The sequence below is a fragment of the Ixodes scapularis genome, unplaced genomic scaffold (genome assembly GCF_016920785.2).
Source record: "Ixodes scapularis isolate PalLabHiFi unplaced genomic scaffold, ASM1692078v2 PGA_scaffold13__105_contigs__length_92229423, whole genome shotgun sequence".
Taxonomy (NCBI): domain Eukaryota; kingdom Metazoa; phylum Arthropoda; class Arachnida; order Ixodida; family Ixodidae; genus Ixodes; species Ixodes scapularis.
In genome coordinates, this window is record NW_024609839.1 from 51,181,098 (window position 1) to 51,200,391 (window position 19,294).

Here is a 19,294-nt window from a genome sequence, read left to right on the forward strand (position 1 = left end):
AACACCACCCGGGTTGCCCGGACGCTTTCCCGGGTTCAGCCATACTTGAGACCAGTTGAAATAGAAACGTCCCAGCGAGCAACTCGCTAAACAACATTGGACCCACATCACCCGTAACATCATCCCGCCACCCTCGCCGACAAGCTCCATTTCAACATCTTCAGCACCTCTCTGTCATCTGTACACAATCTCATCCCATCGTCCTTAGATGCGGCGCCGCAGGCCTTCCTGGTATGGGCTACTTGCCTTTCTGCGGCACCGCGGTTCTCCTGAGCCAAAATAAATATTATTATTATTATTATTATTAATGGCGGGACCACTGTTGGGAGAAACAACCAGAGCGGTCGGTTTGGGAGGGACCCATTCTTGGGCGCCACCTATCCTTGTGCGAGTGAAGCGCGTTCGGTACGCCGAACATAATGTGGCCGCCGCGTCGGACAGAGAGTTGTCACCTAAATGTGTTTCTTCCACCGATACAACAAGAATCGGTGAGCGAGAGAATGCAGGACCACCGCTGAGAGAAACAACTGGTGCGGTCGGTTTGGGAGGGACCCCATACTTGGGCGCCATCTATCCCCATGCAAGTGAAGTGCTCGGTGCGCCGAACATAATGTGGCTGCCGCGTCGGACAGAGAGTCGTCGCATAAATGTGTTTCTTCCACCGTGCTCGAGGCGACGACATCTTTTGTCGCACTGAGTGGGCCAGCGCATTACGTGCTGGCGCACTCTGACTAACTCAGGCTGAGACTACACTACACTGTACTGAGACTCTGTGTGACAGGCATCTATGGCTCGAGCTAAATCGCACAAAATTGCGCGCACATCAAAAGAAACAGAAAAAAAAAAAAAAAAAACGATCTGGAGCGGAAAAGGGCTGAGATGTCACCACTGTGGATGTCGCCACTGAGCAACGTTGCCATTGAAGCAGAAGCGCGTGTGTGGTGTGTGCGTCAACTTGGTGGTGTGTGAAGAAGTTTTCCGACTTTACCTTTCGCTTTCTCTTTGCTGCTCTCTGTCATGAATGAAGGAATGAGCGGCGACGGCTGCGAGATCGTGTCAGTCGGATTCAGCGATAAGCGAAAACTAATATTTTATATATTTTTTACTACTTCTGTTACAATTTTATTGGATTTAGATTACTCTGTCGAATAACGCTCGGAGGCCACTCGACCGCAGCTCGACCGGCGACCATCGCGTCTTCAAGCGGGCTTTTTTGAAAGCTAACATATCCGCCGCGACATTCGGCGATTTTGTCAATTTTGTTCCGCCGGCGGCTGCTGTGTTGTTCTTGTGCCACCGCTTCCTGGCTTTGATCGCTGGCTCGGTGCCCGATTTAATCACCCGATTACAGCATTCCCTTTATTTTTAGCCATCGACGCGCGCTGCACCACATGATCCACGTTTCGGTGAGTGGAACACAAACCAGAGCAGCCGGCGTAACCGCCCACCAAGGACGTTACAGGCGTGCTTACAACAGGCTCGCGCCTTGGCCATTTTTTTTGTGTGGGACCATTGTAAGCCGAAACCACTTCCTCTGAACTCTTGTTTTTGAAATATTATTCAGCTATCGGGTATTGTGCTTTTCCGGAACAGGGAAGGCTAGAGGGAGAGATAGCAAATAGGTAAACAAACCCAGCAAACGCCTCTCGTAGGCTTCGAAAACGCTCAGAAATGTAGGGTAGTTGCGACCTAACATTTATTTTATAACCAACTCCGACAGCTATGGGTATTAAAACTATTTTATAGGAGAGGTTAGCTAATTCCTCTTTTTCTCTCCCCCTCCTCCCCCTTATTCCCAGGTTCTGTAGTAGCCCCAGCGTAAAGGAATTTTTCTCCTCTTGGAGCTTTCGGAAATCTGTGTCCTGCTGTCCTCCTTGTCCCCACTCTCCAGAGTTAAAATAACGTTTCTCCTCTTGGTAGCTTTCACAGTGGTTCTGGACGCGCGGCATGCGCCATGGGTCCGCGGGAGGAAATAGTAATCTAAGGTAAAAAAAAAAAATATTAGCCTCACCGATGCTGTTTCACTTTCCAAAAGCCGATGCCTCTTCCATTCTGCTCGAAGAGTTCCATTGAGCAAAAGTCTGAGAACTGTTTCATGGTCCGTGCAAAAATTCCCGCTTTATTCACAGTACATTGCAATCACCAAGGTTACCGCACATAAAAAAATTAAAAAAAAAGTTTTGTGGTATTTTTAAAATTACATTTCCTTTTCTATCCCTCCAACCCCACTGAATAGGAACTTAGAATATACCCCTCACGTTCAGAAATAAGTTGGAGATGAACTCTATTCACTAGTGACAGTCATGCTTGTAATTTGAATAGATGGCTATATTTTTGTTCTAAAGAACCGACTCCAGCGAGCAGTCGAATATCAGGCATTGGGGAGTGCGATGCATCCCGGTAGACGTGACGTCAACTGGCCCAGCACCGGCAAAGCTGCTTGGGGGCTGGCGTGGTTATGAGCTTCGCCACTGGGTGTCGTCAACACGTTACAACCTGGCCATTTTTAGTTGCCCCTCCCTGTTCCATGCAAGAGTTGAATAGGTCGGGAGAGAAGAGAAATTCGGTTCGACGGGGCTTGCGTGCACGCAGCTTATCGCCGTACTTTCGCAGAACGTCGTTGCTCTTAAAGGGCCCCTGAAAATAAAAAAAAAATCATGTTTTTTCTAAACAGTCTGGTTGGGACACACGTATCAAAAAATAGAATTTAAGCATAAAAAAAAATGTTTTGTTTAGAGCAATATTGATGGCGAGAGATTTATTTAAAATTTTGCGCGCAAAGTCCATGACGTCATGGAATGGTCATTCGCTCAACGAGATAGTCATGCGGTCTTTCCATCTCAACGTGAAAGCGAAGCCGATCCACCTCTCCTCCATGCCCTCGAAATGCTGAGAGAAAAAAAACAAGTGAAAAGGAGGTGACTACCAACTCAATCGCGTCTCACGCCGTCAATATATCTCTAAAAAACTTGTTTTTTCGTGTAAAATAATTTTTTGACATGTGTGTCCCAACCGCACTGTTTAAAAAAATCTTTCTTTTCCTTTTCAGGGGCCCTTTAAGAGGGTCGGTTTATTCTTTTTAAAGAATGTTTTAGTGTTTTTTCGAGCCAAAAAAAATTGGTGTCTCTGTGGTGTGGCCAGGACGTAGTTGACATGTAGACAATAAAATAGGAGCAAGAATTTTGTTACAGTATTCCTTTAAAGGGATGGTGAATCGAAATTTGGATTTCAGAAAAACAATGCTGGAGACGTAGGCGGGACGCTACAATCCCTACAACACTACTAGTAAGGCGATATCTCAAATGGACGGCCGTATTTTTGGAAAAGGGAGTCGAGATTGAACCAGGCCGACGAGGCGCGCGACGTCAAGATACCGAGTTTCCTCCTCTCTTCGCTTCGCTCCCTTAAGGCCGCGAGGCGGAGAAGACATGAGGCCATTCCCTCTCCTTCTCGAAGAAACATGACGTCAACATTCCTGCCAAATGCGCCTCTTTTTTTTTTTTAAATACGGTCATCCGTTCAAGATATCGCTGTATGAGTGATGTTTTGGTGTTTGTAGCATCCCGTTGCACACTTTTGCCGCACGTTATGGGGAATCCAGATTTCGGTTCAGCATCCCTTTAACTGGTCTGAGTTGACTCTCGCTTGTTTGCCAACTGGAAATTATCAGACCTGCTGTCTCTCAATAGATCCCTTGCAAAGCGTAACGCCGAAAGGAATGCCGGGAACTGAAGGTACGACCGGTTATGGCAGATAACCAAGGCGACCTTGAAAACGACATAGAGCGGGCGTAGGCAGGCGAATAACTGCGCCACGCTCTCGCTCTCTTCAGTGTCACGGGGGAGGCAAAGAGGAGTGTACAGGCCTTCATGTGTGGCATTTTAGGATCTTTGCAAAAGGTCTCTTGGAAATGGCTATGACCAAGTGACCCCTCAACTGGCTTGATTGATCCCCAGTTGGGACCAGTTTGCCTCAGTTGAAAGCACTTAAGGCTCCAACTGGTCTCAGTTTATCGCAAGCTCCGGTTATCAAAATCGTTTGATGGTCCCTTTGAAATCTCTCGGTGCAGTGAACCCTTGTTTGGCAGCCCACGAGCGCCGCTTCCCTGAAGGCAGCGATCCCACGCCCGCTCCGAAAGCAGACGTGATGGATGCCCTGCGCAAGAACCACGACGAGGCCTTCCTCTACGTGGCACAGGGCCTGAGCTACGAGGAACGCGGCGAGCACGCGCTGGCGGCCGAGATGTACCAGAAGGGACTGGAAAGACTCGACACGGCCCTCGGCGTTCGGGCTGAGCTTCCGGATTGCGAGGGGCCCCAGTGGGATGAAGTCCGCACGCTACAGCGTAAGATGTGCAGCATCAGGAACGAGGTGGAGTTCCGGCTGCAAGCCATAGCCGAAGCCGGCAGCACCGACGCGCTGTTTGCCGACAGGCCGCCGAGTTACGACGAAGCGGTTGGCGGGACGCAGCAGCAGCAGCTTGACAGGAATCGAGGTCACTACAGGGACGCCGAAGTACTGCTCAGCATCGACGGTGGAGTTCAGGTATTCTGGGTTTCTTTTCGTACGTGTTTTGTCGGAGCTGGGGGAAGGTCTGGTGAGGTTGGCTGGTCGCTGCGGATGTCGGAACCGGGGGGCAAAAATAGCCCTAAGAGGGATTTTATGCATTCGCATAGCTTAGGCCGTAGACTTTCTGGTTTTAACCGAAAAACACCGATAAACATGCGTTGGTGTCAGTACAAAATCGCTTAAAATTGTAAAACACCAATAAACGGCGGTTGGCATCAAAAATACATGCTCGATTAAAACCGAAATGCACTGATTTCTTGGAAGTTTCGCTCCCGTTTAGACTCCTCTTTTAGACTTCAACTCTTAGTTTTTCATGAGATTTTCTCACCAATAATCTCAATTTCTAGCGTCGTCCGAAACATATAACCAAAATACATTAATACGAAATATGAATAAACAACAGTTGCGAGTGCACCTAGCGTTCTCACCTCTTCTTGGTCCTTGTAGTTTTTTCGGCAATGTTATATTTTTTAAGCTTCAGCAGCCAAGAGTTGGTGCACCGCAATGACGGCCACACTCGCATTCGCTCGCGCTTTTTACCAGGCCTTCTAGCCCCGACCGACGACATGACACGCCGGCTTCTGTGACGTCATTCGTTGCTGCTTCGGGACCTGGCGTGTGGGCGGGATGGGACGCTAAACACACCAGTCATAGACGCGTTTCGGGCAGTGCAGTCAAAACGGCGGAAAATACAGCGTGGAGCCGACGGACGTTGTTACAATCGTCGTCTGCTCGAGCCCCTGCCCGACCCTCGATTCTAGATGTTCTACGTGTCCGCCGACGGTGCCGTTACTTCGCCACCGGCGTCCACGGATCTGCGAGTGTACCGCTTCGCAAGCAGGCCGGACGCGAGGTCCGACAGTGGGCCCAGCGTTCCCCCTGCCTGGCTCCAGGTGGGGACGTGGATCTACCCTCTGGTACCAAACGAATCTCCAGCGCTGCGGTCCGCCTACGGAGCGTACCTCTTCCCAGACGTGGACTCCTCCAGGGAGGCTGGTGAGTCAGCGACTTTTGAGCTGGGGTCGTCATTTATTTTCCTCAAGGACCTGCGAGGGGTTTTGCACGAGAGAGGGGGCATACGCGTAAGTATATAAATATTTAAGAAAAATTATGAACGCAGCATTAAAACATTAATTAAATTTGAGGGGAATGATGTCGCATGACAGTGTGACGTCGGGTGATGGGGTCACGTGGTTTTACATCGTGCGAGACTGTTACGTCATGTGAAACTGACGTCATTCGAGACTGATGTAAGCTGAGACTGACGTCACGTGAGACTGACATCACGTGAAACTGTGGCGTCTTGTGAGACTGACGTCACATGACACTATGATATCATGTGAGACTAACGTCATATGAGATAGTGACGTCACATGAGATAGTGACGTCACATGAGACTGACATCATGTGAGACTGTGATGTCATTTGAGACTGTGACGTCATGTGAGACAAACGTCACGTGAGGCTGTGACATCATGTGAGACTGTGACGTCATGTTAGACTGGCATCACGTGAGACTGACGTCATGTGCGACTGTGACTTGATGTCAGTGTGAAACTCGCTGTGACATGATGCCAGTGTGTGACTTACATTATGTCAGTGTGAGGCTGACATCACGTGACACTGTGACATTATGCGAGACTGTGACACGACGTGACATGGCGACGTTCTGTGCAGGTGCCACGGTGGGCATCCTGCTACCCTCTGATCTCTCTCCCGAGATGCACGCTGTGTTCGAGTCGCTGATGGAGGACCTGACGGCCATGAAGATTCAGAGCATCGTGCTGCGCGGAGAGACCAGGAATCTGGAGGCCCTCTCCGAGCCGGTCAGGGTTCGGAGGGACCTAAGGTTCAGCCAGAAGATCTCTGACGGCATCGTCTCAGGTGTGGCTGGAGGAGCTCTTGCGTCCTCCTTCTTTTCTGCCGCCTCAGTGTCTCCGAGGCAAAGCGCCGGCCCATGACACCCCGATTGGCAAGTTCGAATTCCGGACGAGGTTGCCACAGTCTGGCGGAGCCACGTTGTAGAGAAGTTAAAGTGTAACCAAGATTTCGATCGCGTGTCTAAAGATCCCCAGGTGGTTAAAATTAATCTTGCGTTCTCCGCTGCAGCGTGCCAGATGCCTTTCGTTGGTTTTGCATGTAAATCCCACATACCTGACTTTATCAGGCGTCCTTTCTTCCGCAAATGCCCTCAACTGTGCTCTGTTTCACCTTACGATAGACCGCAGTGGAAGCTACGAGCCATCCCAGCCAATCCGACGTTGTGAACGTATCGCGTGACTATGAGTCTCACACGTCTCTGCGCCTCTCCCGTCACGTGACGCCCACATTGCAGCAGATTGGCTAGATGACTCGTAGCGTCCACTGTGGCTCTTCGTAAAGTGAATCGAGGTATGATCCAATGCAGGTTTGAAATAGCGGGGCAAGGCCCTCTCACAGAGTTCTCCGCTCGCAACGACTGGTTGTTCTCTCCCCTTCAGCATTCGCGCCGCTGAAGTGGAGAGGGTGGAGGGCTTTTTGAGAGGAGCTTGTCCTGCTCTTCCTAACCTTCAACAGGCCATAGTCGCTGGCATAAGGACACCGGTAGTTTTCCACCTAATGACGTCGTAGAAGTGCCACGCTGTTGCCAGTCGAAATCCTGGCAGTGTCCCAGCAGCGGTGGTGGATGTGGCAGACGCCGGTTCTGCTGCAGGTCGCTCTCCAGCCCAACAGTCCACGGAAGTTTCGACAGTCCGGAGTGGGGACGCCACGACGACGAAACCCTCGCTTTCGCTCGTGCTTTTCGTCAGAACTTGTGCGATCAACCAGTGGGATCACAACATTTGAAAGCAGGACGCTTCGGCTTTTGAGACGTCATTTGTTGCCACTTCGGGGCCACATTCGGGGCACGGGTGGAATGCGTAGCGCAAGTTCATCTGCCTCTTTCGTAGGAATTGCGGTGACGTCAGAACGCCGAGTTTTGATTGGCTCTGATTGGAAGGATAGTGGGTAGACCTCGATGCTAGCTACCTTGAGGTCTGCCCACTATCCTTTCAATCGAGCCAATCGGAGCTCGGCATTCTGACGTCACCGCAACCCCCTGCACAAGTAGCAGACAAACTTACGCACCGCATAGGACGCTAAACACACCAGTCAGAGACGCGTCACAGGTGTCGTAACGCTGCGAAAAGCGGCAGTTTGGACAAGTTGGAAGTGCATGCGAAACAAACGAAGGCTCTGTTTGTGTTTGGCCGCAGGTTCCGAGATGCTTTCCAAAGGTCTTAACAGGGGCGCGGTGCTGACGAGCGAGGCCCTGCGCATGGGGGCGGTGCGGCTGAAGCAGTACCTGCAGCCCTCTGCGGGCCCGGTCCCAGTCGACCCCCGCATCAAGCAGGGAATGGAGCTCCTGCGCAACGTCACGGGCTCTGTCCGCGGGGTCAGTGAGGTCGTGGGTGAGTGAGCCGGGCACGTTGTGCTCATTTAAAGTTGATGAATCTGCAGAAAGGAGGAAAACCCTTCTCTTTTCTGCGTGGAGCGGCTCCTGGACTTGATCTTGTTGGGTGTGGGGAAAGAAAGAGCCAACACCTCCTGGATGAAAACCTGTAGTGCTGAATTTTTGGCGTCGCCTAGAGGGAAGGCTAACGCAGGGCACAGATTGGATGCGAGTGCTGCGTCGGCGTTCAGCTGGGACTCCTCTTACACCCACAAAGACACGTGTCCCAACCGAACGCTGATGCGGCACTCACGTTTAATCTGTACCTTGCATTGGCCTCTGTTGGCTAACATAGAAATCCTGCACTGCGGCCTTGATATCTAGGAAGCAGTAACGTAGCCTGAAATTTTATAGCGATAGCTGTTATGGCCTCTTTACACGACTTGAAATGACGTCCGTTGTTGGTGTTGTAGTAGTTGTAGACGTCGTTGATGTTGTAGTGGGCGTCCGTCGTCGGTGTTGCAAAATCCGTCAAAAAAGATAGACCGCCGCCGCTGTTGACGGGAATCGAACCCGGGTCCACTGCCTGCATAGCGGAGACGTTACCACTGAGTTAAGACACACCGTTCATAACCTGCTCTATGCTTCGGGTTTTTGTACTACCCGATGCCCACTGCACACGCTCTCTGGAAAAAACAGCCTATAACAAACTGCCATCGCAGCACTGTCAATGCCAAGAGCTCGTGCCGGAAGACACACTTTCATGCACTCCAAAACAAAAAAAAAACAGAAGCGTTCGGAGTTTGTAGTGCCAGATGCTCACTGCACGTGCTCTCTGAAAAAAGTCAAAGAAATAACTAATAAAAATTGCCGTCGTAGCACTGTCAGTGCCAAGAGCTCGTGCCGGGAGACGCGTGTTTGCGCGCTCCGAAGCAAAAAAGAGGCAAAAGTGTTCAGAACAAAATGGTCAATGCCTATTTTGTTCCAATTGATTTTGTTCGTGCATCCCACCGTCCGTGAACGCGACGCCAATGCTCAACGACTTCGGTGTGACATGTCGCAGCTCTCACTGTGACTGTACTGTAGACTAACACAAGACTGCTAGTTTTTCTTTTTTGGGAGTGGGGGGTGGGGGGGTTAAAATTTATGTGTATAGTAAGGTCGGCTGGATTTCAAGGAGGAGGCTGCAGCTCTGGAAGCCTTTTTCACTGCTGGGAGATCTGTAGAGAACACAAGTAGGAGTGAAGAGAAGGACATTGGGGCAGGGTTGTCTGCACGGCAGAAAGCACCGCCTTCTTGTTGGCCTTTAGGGTGCCCAGACATGGTTCCTTACACAATTTCTCACAACAGCAAAAGCCAATAAAAAATATTGAGGTACACCTGAGCATTTCTTTCGAGTTGTGAATGCGAAAGCACGCAAGCTGCTCGTCCGCTCCCTTTTTCGTCTGCTGCATACTTTTCGTTGCTGGTCAACGCGTGTGCTCCCCTGGGCATGGTGACCTTGGACGCTCCGTGCCCAGGGGAGCAACGGCGCGCTAATGGACACGCAGCGCCATGGGGTGAGCGGTCATGGAAACTAAAGAGCGCAGCGGCCAATGGGAGCCCCGTCGACGCGCGCCAGCCGATGGAATTGAAGGATCAGGAAAACTAGGTGCCGTTTTCACGCTTCAGACTGATGACATCAGCTCATTCCCTGAGACAGTTAATGCTTTCGCATTAAAAGAATTCAAGAAATGCATGCTTGTGTAACATTTGGACATTGACTGACGTTTCCCCGAGAGACTTGGAGCAGAGCTTCTTGTTGTATTGAGGTCTCTAAGCAGTAAAAATCATGATGGGAGCTTTTGAATTCCCTGTGGCATTCCTTTATAAAAGAAAACACCCTATTTGTTCACCCTAGCCTACAATAGTGAAAAAAACCTCCTACTTGCATGTTTTTCATGCCAACCTCTATTAAAGGGGCTCCCAATCTTTAGATCTCCAAGAAAGCATCTTTCGCTCGAATCATAGCTGAAGAGCCCTCCTCGTTCTTTTCATCGATTCAATAAAGCAGAGCAAAAGCTTGCAGGGCCTGTAAACAATAATGTGCGTACTAGAGATTGTGTCTGACTCATAGTTACGCAGTGACGGGAGGTTCAGATCTGCGAAAATAATGCTTACACTGGAAAAACATGTTACCCGGGGGCAGAGACGGGCGAGGAAATTTGGGGGCTCGGGGAAACCACGAGGTCGTCCCGGCCAGGGCACAAGGGTGCCCTGGCCGAACCCCTCGATTCCCAGGAGCCCAATATGCGAAGCCAGCCTCTTTGAGAGTGCATGCCTGTTGTGTGTTTTGTGTCCAGTGAACAAGGTGGGAGACCTTGCTGTGGCCTTGGGTCAGCGCGTCGCCAAGAACGTGGCCTGCGAGGGCTGCGTCGCCACAACGAGCGGCGCCGGCGCCGGTGGCACCATGAACGACGTCTTCGTCATAGCCTCGGGCGGCGTGAGGGGTGAGCGTCTCTCAAACCGAGACTTCGGCGCCGTGTGCCTGGCTTTCCTCGCCCTCACCCTTAATTCAGAGATTTCAAAATTTTGGTTGTCCCGCCATGTTTTCAATGTATTAAAGGGCAACTCTGGTCAATATTTTTTTTTAATTTGGGGTTACGACCTTTTTTATTTAATGCAGTGTCTCTAAATTACATAGTATAATTTTTTTCTCAATATTGTGTGTAGTTTTATAAATATTGTGGCTCGAAGTTTGGTTTCGGGCATCTATGGCAAAACTGAAACTATCTGCTAGAGCAGTGGTTCTCAAATGAAGGTCCGCGAAGCCCTGTCTCATCAGTCTTTTTGACTTTTTGAGGACTTTTTGAGGCTTGCTGGGGTTCCCTAGCATGAAAAAGTTTGAGAACCCCTGTACTAAAGGGTTGAATGGGTTTGGCAGTTTTGCGAGCTTCTGCCTTCATAGCATTGCTTCCTTTGGGGTCATTATTGTATTTTAAGACTTTTTTGCAGCACAGACTACCGAACAGAAAGTGACTCTTTTGGTTCTAGTCTAGCCTTGGCAGGCTGGTACACAGACCTGCGCATTTTACAAGAAGGTTTGCGAGTTTGTGAGAATGACTTGTGATGAAGATCACAGACTGGTTACTACGAGTGTTATAGATGCGGGCCTTACATCCTTTCCAACTAGGGTGACCAGACGTCCCGTTTTGAGCGGGACAGTCCTGTTTTAGAGGTTCATTTACATTGTCTCATCACTTTGCCTCGAAAAGCCCCATGTCTCACTTTCGCAGGAATGTGTGGTTGAGAAATTGCTACTAAGTGAAGGGAAGAAAACCGAAGGAATGTTTATTTTCTCATAAGGTAATTTTATAAAAATAAACATACTACTATATACAGCACAATTTCCAGCTCTTTCCCTCGTTGCATCTGCCCATAAGTCTGTTAGACTTTTCTCGTAGTGCTACCGAGTTTGACATGTGAGTTTGGGAACAATGAAACAGTGACGAAAGTCACTTTGTGCGTTTCTGTGTGTTTCTACGCTCAATGTGCGTTTCTGCGCACAGTCTTGCAGCCTACGCTGCAAGCTGACAAACCGATCAGACAGCGTCAAGAGCATACCATCGGGGTGTTCATCGTGCTTTTGTATGTATTCTACCATCGCCGAACCAATATCGTAAACAGAAAAGGCTTAGTGACTTGCATCTTTTGACGCTGCTTTATTGGTGCCATTAACTCGTAGCTTCGGCTGCATCTGGACTTAAGTTGAAACAAAGTATAGTAGCACGCTCGTTTTTAGCCCCCTTGCCCCCAAAACCCGAGTGTCCCGTTTTCTACTTCGAGGATTATGGTCACCCTGTTTTAAACAGATGTGGGATGATGGATACCAGCAGATTGATCTCACCAGCCAGTTTAGCTGCACTGCCAGTGCTCCAATGCATCGGGGGAACTTTAGTCTTTTTGCACAAGTGACAACCTTGCTGCTGTTCTGTGTGCGCTGAGCACAAGATTGTACAGGCATTCTTGTTCTCTGCCACTTGCCCGGGGACCAACGTTATGGCGGCGTCGCGCGTACGCCGAACGCTTGGCGAGATCGGTCTGTTGATTTGAGCTTCTGCCTCCTCCCAGGTGTCTCGACGCTCTACATGGGCTTGGAGAATGCGGCCAAGACTTTGGCCTCGAGTCTCGCCAATGAGACAGTTCAGATCGTGGGTCACAAGTAAGGGTGCCCCTTTTGTTCTCTTTATTCTTGCATCTTGCCTTGCCTCCTCTTTTGAATGCCCCCCCCCCCCCCTTTTTTTTTTGTAATTCTAGAAAAGGAGTGTCACTCAGATTTCCTTTCTTAGTTTAACTCGGCATTGGTCTGAATTTAACCTTGGGGTTCTTTTGGTGCTCGTATGAAAGAATAATGAGCATAAAGGTCTAATTGCTTTAGTTTAAGTGTTTTGCTTATTGATTTCTGAAGTGATTTCGGTTAAGATTTTAATTTTTTATTGTAGGTGACAGGTATTGGTTCATTTGCATCTAAGCATGGATAATTAAAACTTAAAATAAATGCCCAAGTGCGAAAATGATTGCAGGCACTTGTTTTTTTGTTAAGACTTTGCTGTGTGTCGCAGCAGGTGATCCTGGCGGTACTCTAACAAAGCATCTTTAGGTACACTAACTGTTCAGTGAACTTGACCTTCACTGTTCTTCCATTGAAGTTCAAAAATCCATGCCTATTTTCACATCACCACAGCACGTCCCAAAACTTACACCAACGTGCTCGAACGAGCGGAGCAGTCAAAATGGAGTAACAGTCACTAGCTAGCCTGTTGCCACAATAATTTTCGGGACAGAAACGGAGATTAATTGTCGTTGCTTCTGGCGCCGCGCTTCTAGAAACTTTGCCTGGTGTCGTTACTGCGGCATATAAAGACGCCATGGATGGATGCGTATGGCCAAACCCTTACAATGGGGCGGCGGCTTGCGCCACCTAGCCAGCGTTTTAGAGCGCAGATCTTAGGCGCTCGTTCCCGTGTTTCATGGTGTCGCTGTCAGCGTAGCTGTGTGCATTGCATTATGGGACAACATAGACTTCTACACCAAATCAATTCCCCGCTAAATTTAGCAAAGAAATAGAATTGGTGTGTGGGCCTGTGACATCCCATAGTGCAACACCGCGCATTCAGTTTCCCCACTAAATTTAGCGGTAAACCTGACGTCACATGACCTAAACACCAATTCAGTTTCCCCGCTAAATTTAGCGGGGGAATTGAATTGGTGTTGATGTGACGTGGCGTCATACATAAATCAACCTTAATATACTTCATTATTCATAAAAATCCTTCACGTCTTGTCACAATGAACGGTTTAGAAAAAAAAACAAATCCTTGTAGATAATCCGCTTCGGGTAAAATATCAACTTTTAAACATGTATAGTCCACGGACTAGAGTCCAGAAAATGCAGTACTTTTGAATAATTAACTTTATAGTTAGTAAATGTATGGGTATGGTTTCAATCAGAAACTTGCCAAGGACCATAAAAACCACTAAATCAGCTCATTTTAGAAGTATAGAAGGCACGTACAATATTTTACAGCGTTCAAAAAAAGATTCTCAGTTTGGGTGTGCTTTGGCTTCTCATCGGAGCGCATGTTACAGTTTCGCCTCCCTTGTAGAGGGGGAGCGTTGTGTCGGAATGCCATAAAATGCTGTATGTGCCTTTTATTCTATTTCTGAAATTAAATTTATTGGTTTTGGATGATCCTCAGCAAGTTTCTAATTGAAACCATACCTAAAAATTCACTAATTAAGAAAGTCAATTGTTCTAGAGTAATTAAATAAGTAATTTTCTGAACGGTATTAGTTTTCCCAAATGGGCCCTTTTGGCAGAAGCCAAAACAACCTCAACCTTTTTTTTCAATGCTTTTCGCAGGAAGGATTCGGCCCAGATTTTGGGGAGTACCGCCCCGTGTAGACATTTTTCGTTTCCTTTTGTTCTCAGTCACGTGGTTTCCATATCTGGTATGCAAAACGAAAACAAATAATAAAACATTTCAACCTGGAATGTGCGAGAAAGTAGAGATCAAAGCAAAACAACAATGCATTACAATCACGTTCTCGTATGCGTTAAAACAACGTTTTAATGCATACCAGAAGTGACGACATTCAAGATGGCTGCGCCCTTGTGGAAAAGGTGTATAGAGAACCTACGTTACAGAGAGCTTCCGACTGCTTGGTCGGACAAGGCGGCAAAAGCGTTGATCGTCTACAAACGTCTTGGCCTTTCCGCATGCTTTCCTCCTTGCCACCCGACGATGTAGCACTTGCACCCTCGTGATCAATCGGTGCAAGGGGCATCCACCTTTAGATTGCAATTTAAACTCCCTAGTCATGTACTGTGTCTCTGTGCCACGTAGCCACCTAGCCACCGTTTTTGATGGTTCAACAACGACACCTCGCAGGTACGGCCAAGACGCGGCGCAGGTGGTGGACCACGCCATCTACTCGGTGGGCAACGTGGCCCTGACGACCAACAGCGTGCGCAGCCTGGGCGTCAGGGGCTTAGCCAAGCGCACGGCCAAGGAGACCGGCAAGGCCATCCTCGAGGAGTATGTGAGCAGTCTCGAGAGGGACCCCCGGTTCAGCGGCGACCCCCTGGTGGCGAGCCTGCGCATGCAGCCGAAGTAACGCCACCTCGCCACGCACCGCGCGAATTCGAAACTCTCGCGAGCTGGAGCCACTTAATCAGCCGCACTTTAGAGTAACGACACTTCAGCAGTCTGGAGGTGTGGAATTGGCTATATCCTTTGTATCGGGGGGTAGCGTGTGCCATCTAACCTAAAAACTTTTCTGCCCCTCGTTAACCCGTAGAACCCATTAACTTTGTGTTCAATTTCGCACTTCCCTAGATCTTTTTCGTTCATTCTCTAACCTCCTTTTCATGATCGCACCACATTTCCGCGCCAAATGTATAGTCCACACTGGCAAATTTCTGGTTAAAAAAAAGTGTGAATTTCTGGCTAAAAAAAAGAAGTGTTTCTTTAGTTAGTTTGTATCTGGTGCATAGTCCGTCCATACATAGTGCCTAGACTGCATATAAAATAAAAAGAATTCTCATATACAGCACACTTTTACGAGTGCCAGCTTTATTAGCTCACAAAGAAGCTTGTATCATACATAAATCATCTTTAACATACCCTGTCATTCGCAAAATTTGTCAAAGCTTGTCATAATGAATTATCTAGGGAAAACATCCTCGTATACTCTACACGTGTAGATAGTTTTGCATTGCATAATATTTTCAATTTTGAAACGTGTATGGTCTGCGGATCGTAGTCTGCAAAAGACGGTAACAGCTCTTCAGCTGGCTTGGTACTCGAAAATTTATAATGTCCAGTTAGCTTCATCCGAAATAGCAGAAAACGCTTTTGCATCCTTCAGGAACGTCAGAATAGTTTCCAGCCAAGCAAAGCGAAATCGCCTGAACTTCCCGACACCGTCCCCGAACCTTGGGAAGTCGCACTTTCAAATCGTAGCCATTGACGATTGCGTCTGCTCTGCACTGGACACCAAAATGGCGGCGCCCACAAGAAAGTCGGGTGATGGAATGTCGACACTCTAGACGTAGCTCGTATTTAGTGGCTCCAGCGTGCGAATCTCGCGGACATCTCTACCAACCCTTGGGGTTCGCACGTGGATCATGTGATAAGGCGGCCATTTGCGGGTTGCAAACAGTGGGGCACGTTTCTTTTGGCTGTCCGAACCAGAGTAAAAAATCTGACATGTTGGGAAAGCAGCCTCGCAAGTGTTTGCTGTTGCATGCGAGTTGCACCCATGTTTTATCCTCGTTTGCAAAATACAACTTCGGTGCCCGTTAGGGAACAGCTCGGGGGCAGTCGTCCGTTGTCGAGCGCTGTGGCCGGAACCTAGTTTTTTTTTTTTTTTTGTCTTCATCGTGTGAAGGACATGTTTAAACTCGTTGAAAAGTTCCCAACACATTGGGTTTCCGTGTAATGCGATGCAAACGTGTTTCTGTAGCGGTGTTCAGTGATTTTTGGAAAGTTGGAGGAGGGAAGAATGCAACCAGGTCACATCAAAGCCCCTTGATAAAGTTCACGCTTCGCGTTTCTTACAAGTACCGCCAACCATTTCTCCGTGAACGTGCAAGACACCTGCTGTGAATAGGGTACTCCGCCGCCATTCGCTTCCTAGGGCCGTTGATCTCGGTGCTGTGCCCCCATTTGCTTCCAAGAGCCGCACAAGGCATGTACCTTGTGCACTGGCGAAGTTGATGTAGCTTGTAAGACAGACACATCAAGGGGCTTTAGGTCACACCACTTTGGTGAATTTCTACAGCCGTATCCCATCTGTCCTTATTACACCCTGGTGCGAGCTCGTGTCTGCAAGTCCTGAGCTGCGTTCGAATTCGGTTCGCACGGCAAGAGTTTACAGGCAGCTAAGACACTGTCGAGCGCGGCGCACCACATTACGGTAGTCACAGTGCAGCCAAAAAGATGTGTCCATCATTTTCAACTGATAATCGTGACTGGCGTCTTTAGAAATGAGGCGAGCGCACAATAAATGGCATGAATTGGCGATTTGGTGATGATAAACATACATACACGCACACTAAAGCGTACTGATGTAGCAGTTTTGCTTGTAATAAAATTTCAATGGTTAACATTTAGGCAATCTAAAATTTCAAATGAAAACCAAATTTTTCTTTAATCTGGGTTTGAAAAACCTGCATTTACTTTTGACTTTTGAGGGTCTGACTCTTCAGAGTTTGTGAAGATTCCTTCATCTGAATGTATGCATCCTTGTGTTGAACCGCAGATAAATTAAACAGTTCTCCTGCTTTCAATCCACTAAGGCCTTTGTTGTGGTCGACCCAAATCGTAAGCAACTTAAAATTTTCTTTAAATAAACTTTTATTTGATGCAGCAGCTAAAATATTTTTGTTTATGCGAAGTTTGGCTTTTGTCTTGCTGTTCAATTGCCAATTTATGAAGTTTATCTTGTGGTCGCCTCACTATCGAATTTGCTGGGGGAAAAAAAAATGGTCTGCCCTTCCTTACACAATGAGGGGCCCTCTTTTTATTGTTCTGAGGAAAACTCATAATATTGAAGGGAATGGCCACGGTTTTAGCAGCAACCATTGAGAACTGCTGCCAGTGTTATTTTTTGGCACATTGGTGGTACGGTATCCCTGTACTGCTTGGTAGACCCTTTTTGGAACCTCATTAGGCAACATTGGCGGTCACCATTTCTTGGTCACATGGCGTGCAGATCAGCGTTCTCGCTGAATGCTGTTGCAGCACTTGTGTTCACTAGTACATGCTTGGAGTATGTGATTGAACAGTGGCGGACGTGCATGATTGGCAGAGCAGCTTTAGATGGCGCCACACTTTTCAAAAGGGTCTGTTGTAGGGGACGTGCTGCTGTTTGTGTCAACCAACTTTGTTTTCTTGCGAAATCTTTGGATTGTTTGTTTCTTAGTCTTCCAGTGCTAACTCGGCGTTAGTCCTTTCATTACCGTAAGAATGTTAGCGCTTTGCAGAGTGTGTAGCATAATCGCTAGTCTGTGAAAATGGATGCTACATTAACTATTTACATCACGGATGTTTTCTTCCCGGTCACTGTTTTGTACCTTTTTTTTTTCCATGTCTTTTGCCTTCCCTTTTTTAGCTGGCAAGAGTGCGCGCGTCCGAAGGATGCCATATTTCAGACGAAGATGCCACAGAGGACATATAAGATTGTTGCTGCAAATACAAGAACTCTACGGAATTTGCTGTCACTGAGATCCCGTAGACGAAGGTTTTGCAAATGAAGTGAAACCCTGGTCAAGTGAGAATACACGGTGCTCAATCAGTTTTACACATTTTTGACTGTCTCTCCATGTGACTCAATAAAGTTTGGACTACAGATGGATATTTTTCTGCAATAAAGCAATTTGAATCTTTTCTGTGTTGACATCTGCCTGGCAACTGATGGGGCATTATATCAAAGGTCCTACAATTGCTTCACAGTGATCTAGATGGCCCAGATTACCTATGACCCCTACAGCAAAGGGAAGATTGCAGCGCTATCGTCAATATGCTTCATTGCAATTTTTAAGACCGAAAGCGAGCGTCCCAGAAGAAGCTTTTGGGTTACGTGGCTAAAATGACCGGACGTCCCGATTTAGGTGGAACAGGTCCCGCCTGGTCCCGCTGTCCCGCCAGCGTGCTTGTGGGACAGTGGTTTTTCCCGCTTTGGCTCCCCCAAACCGCGAATAGATAAGACTTGGTTAAACGAGAGGATCGCACCAGTGAGAGGGCGCTTTCTCTGATCATGGAACAAGATATGCTTGGCAGGAAAGATGCTGATGCTGAACTTAATTTGCGTTTGACAGGTGAATAGACTACTTCCATAAAGCCCTACATGCAACACGGCGCGCGTTGCACTCTGGGAACTAGTTGGCCAGCCAGGGAGGAGGGTGGCATGGTTTCGGTTTCGAGCGTGGACTCTTAACGGCCGTTATCTCATGTTTTCTGGTCCCGAGAGTGTCATTTGTGGCCTCTAAACTAACCTAAATGGCCAGACCTTGAAGCTTTAGACAAGCCCGCGACGTATAGTTTGTATTAACTCATGCTCGTTGTATTTTTGTACTTGAGCCTTTCTGTTAGCGTTCCAATCGAGGTATGTGGACGAGCCAGTGCTGGGAATCTCGACGCTGCGAAGCTCGGGGATCTTGCCTATGTACGAACCAACAAGCTGTAGCAACCAATAAGTATGCATACATCGAGCTCGCGCTTTTACATTAGTGTTGTTGATCAGGAAGTTTGTTTGTTTCGTGCGTCCATAGACGAAAAATCACTTTTTGCAATTACTGTTTTTCTTAATACGCCTGAGTACGCGAGGTAAAACTCGGAGGCGCCATCGAAAAGCTCAATTTTAACACACTTCTAATCTCTTATCTGTACTGACCCGCAGCACTGCACGAAGTGAGGTCCCCACCCGCTTGCATTCCACTAATATTCAACATGGCGTATGTGCATAAAGTTACATTCGCACATACAGACCATTTTTAGAAAGCAAAGGTCGAGCACTTGTGTGAAGAATGTCGCACCGTTCGCCGGAAGTGCGTCGGACGGGCAAGAACCCCATATGCGGTGCGACAAACGAACGAAATTATTCAAAGCGCGTTTGACAGTTGCTAATGGCCATAATATTTGTTATGTGTTTGCTTTGTTCCTGCCTGAGTATGTCGAGATAATTTCAGACACACCGTTCAGGCACAGATCTTGGGCGTCAGTAAAAGCTCGACCAAAAAGGCTTAGCGAGGACTAGGGGACGCTTGTT

General features: G+C 48.1%; 1 protein-coding gene across 2 annotated transcripts; it reads left to right on the top strand.

Moving 5' to 3' along the window:
• Positions 1 to 1,205: 1,205 nt before the first annotated feature.
• Positions 1,206 to 17,913, top strand: LOC8037169 (spartin). Of its 2 annotated transcripts, none has more exons than XM_029966867.3 (9): positions 1,206 to 1,406; positions 4,070 to 4,545; positions 5,331 to 5,565; positions 6,247 to 6,453; positions 7,806 to 8,000; positions 10,324 to 10,470; positions 12,092 to 12,182; positions 14,413 to 14,559; positions 17,639 to 17,913. In XM_029966867.3, exons 2-9 carry the CDS (start codon positions 4,147 to 4,149, stop codon positions 17,778 to 17,780), a joined length of 1,563 nt encoding a protein of 520 aa, XP_029822727.2. In that variant the 5' UTR covers positions 1,206 to 1,406; positions 4,070 to 4,146; the 3' UTR covers positions 17,781 to 17,913. The 2 variants fall into 2 exon arrangements, with proteins under 2 accessions (XP_029822727.2, XP_029822726.2); XM_029966866.3 differs by having other exon boundaries at positions 1,232 to 1,406; positions 14,413 to 14,634.
• Positions 17,914 to 19,294: the final 1,381 nt, after the last annotated feature.

Coding starts and splice junctions, on each gene's coding strand:
- LOC8037169 (XM_029966866.3), top strand. CDS start 4,147: ATGGATGCCCTGCGCAAGAACCACGACGAGGCCTTCCTCTACGTGGCA. Junction 4,546..5,330: donor GCATCGACGGTGGAGTTCAG/GTATTCTGGGTT, acceptor CCTCGATTCTAG/ATGTTCTACGTGTCCGCCGA. Junction 12,183..14,412: donor GTTCAGATCGTGGGTCACAA/GTAAGGGTGCCC, acceptor GACACCTCGCAG/GTACGGCCAAGACGCGGCGC.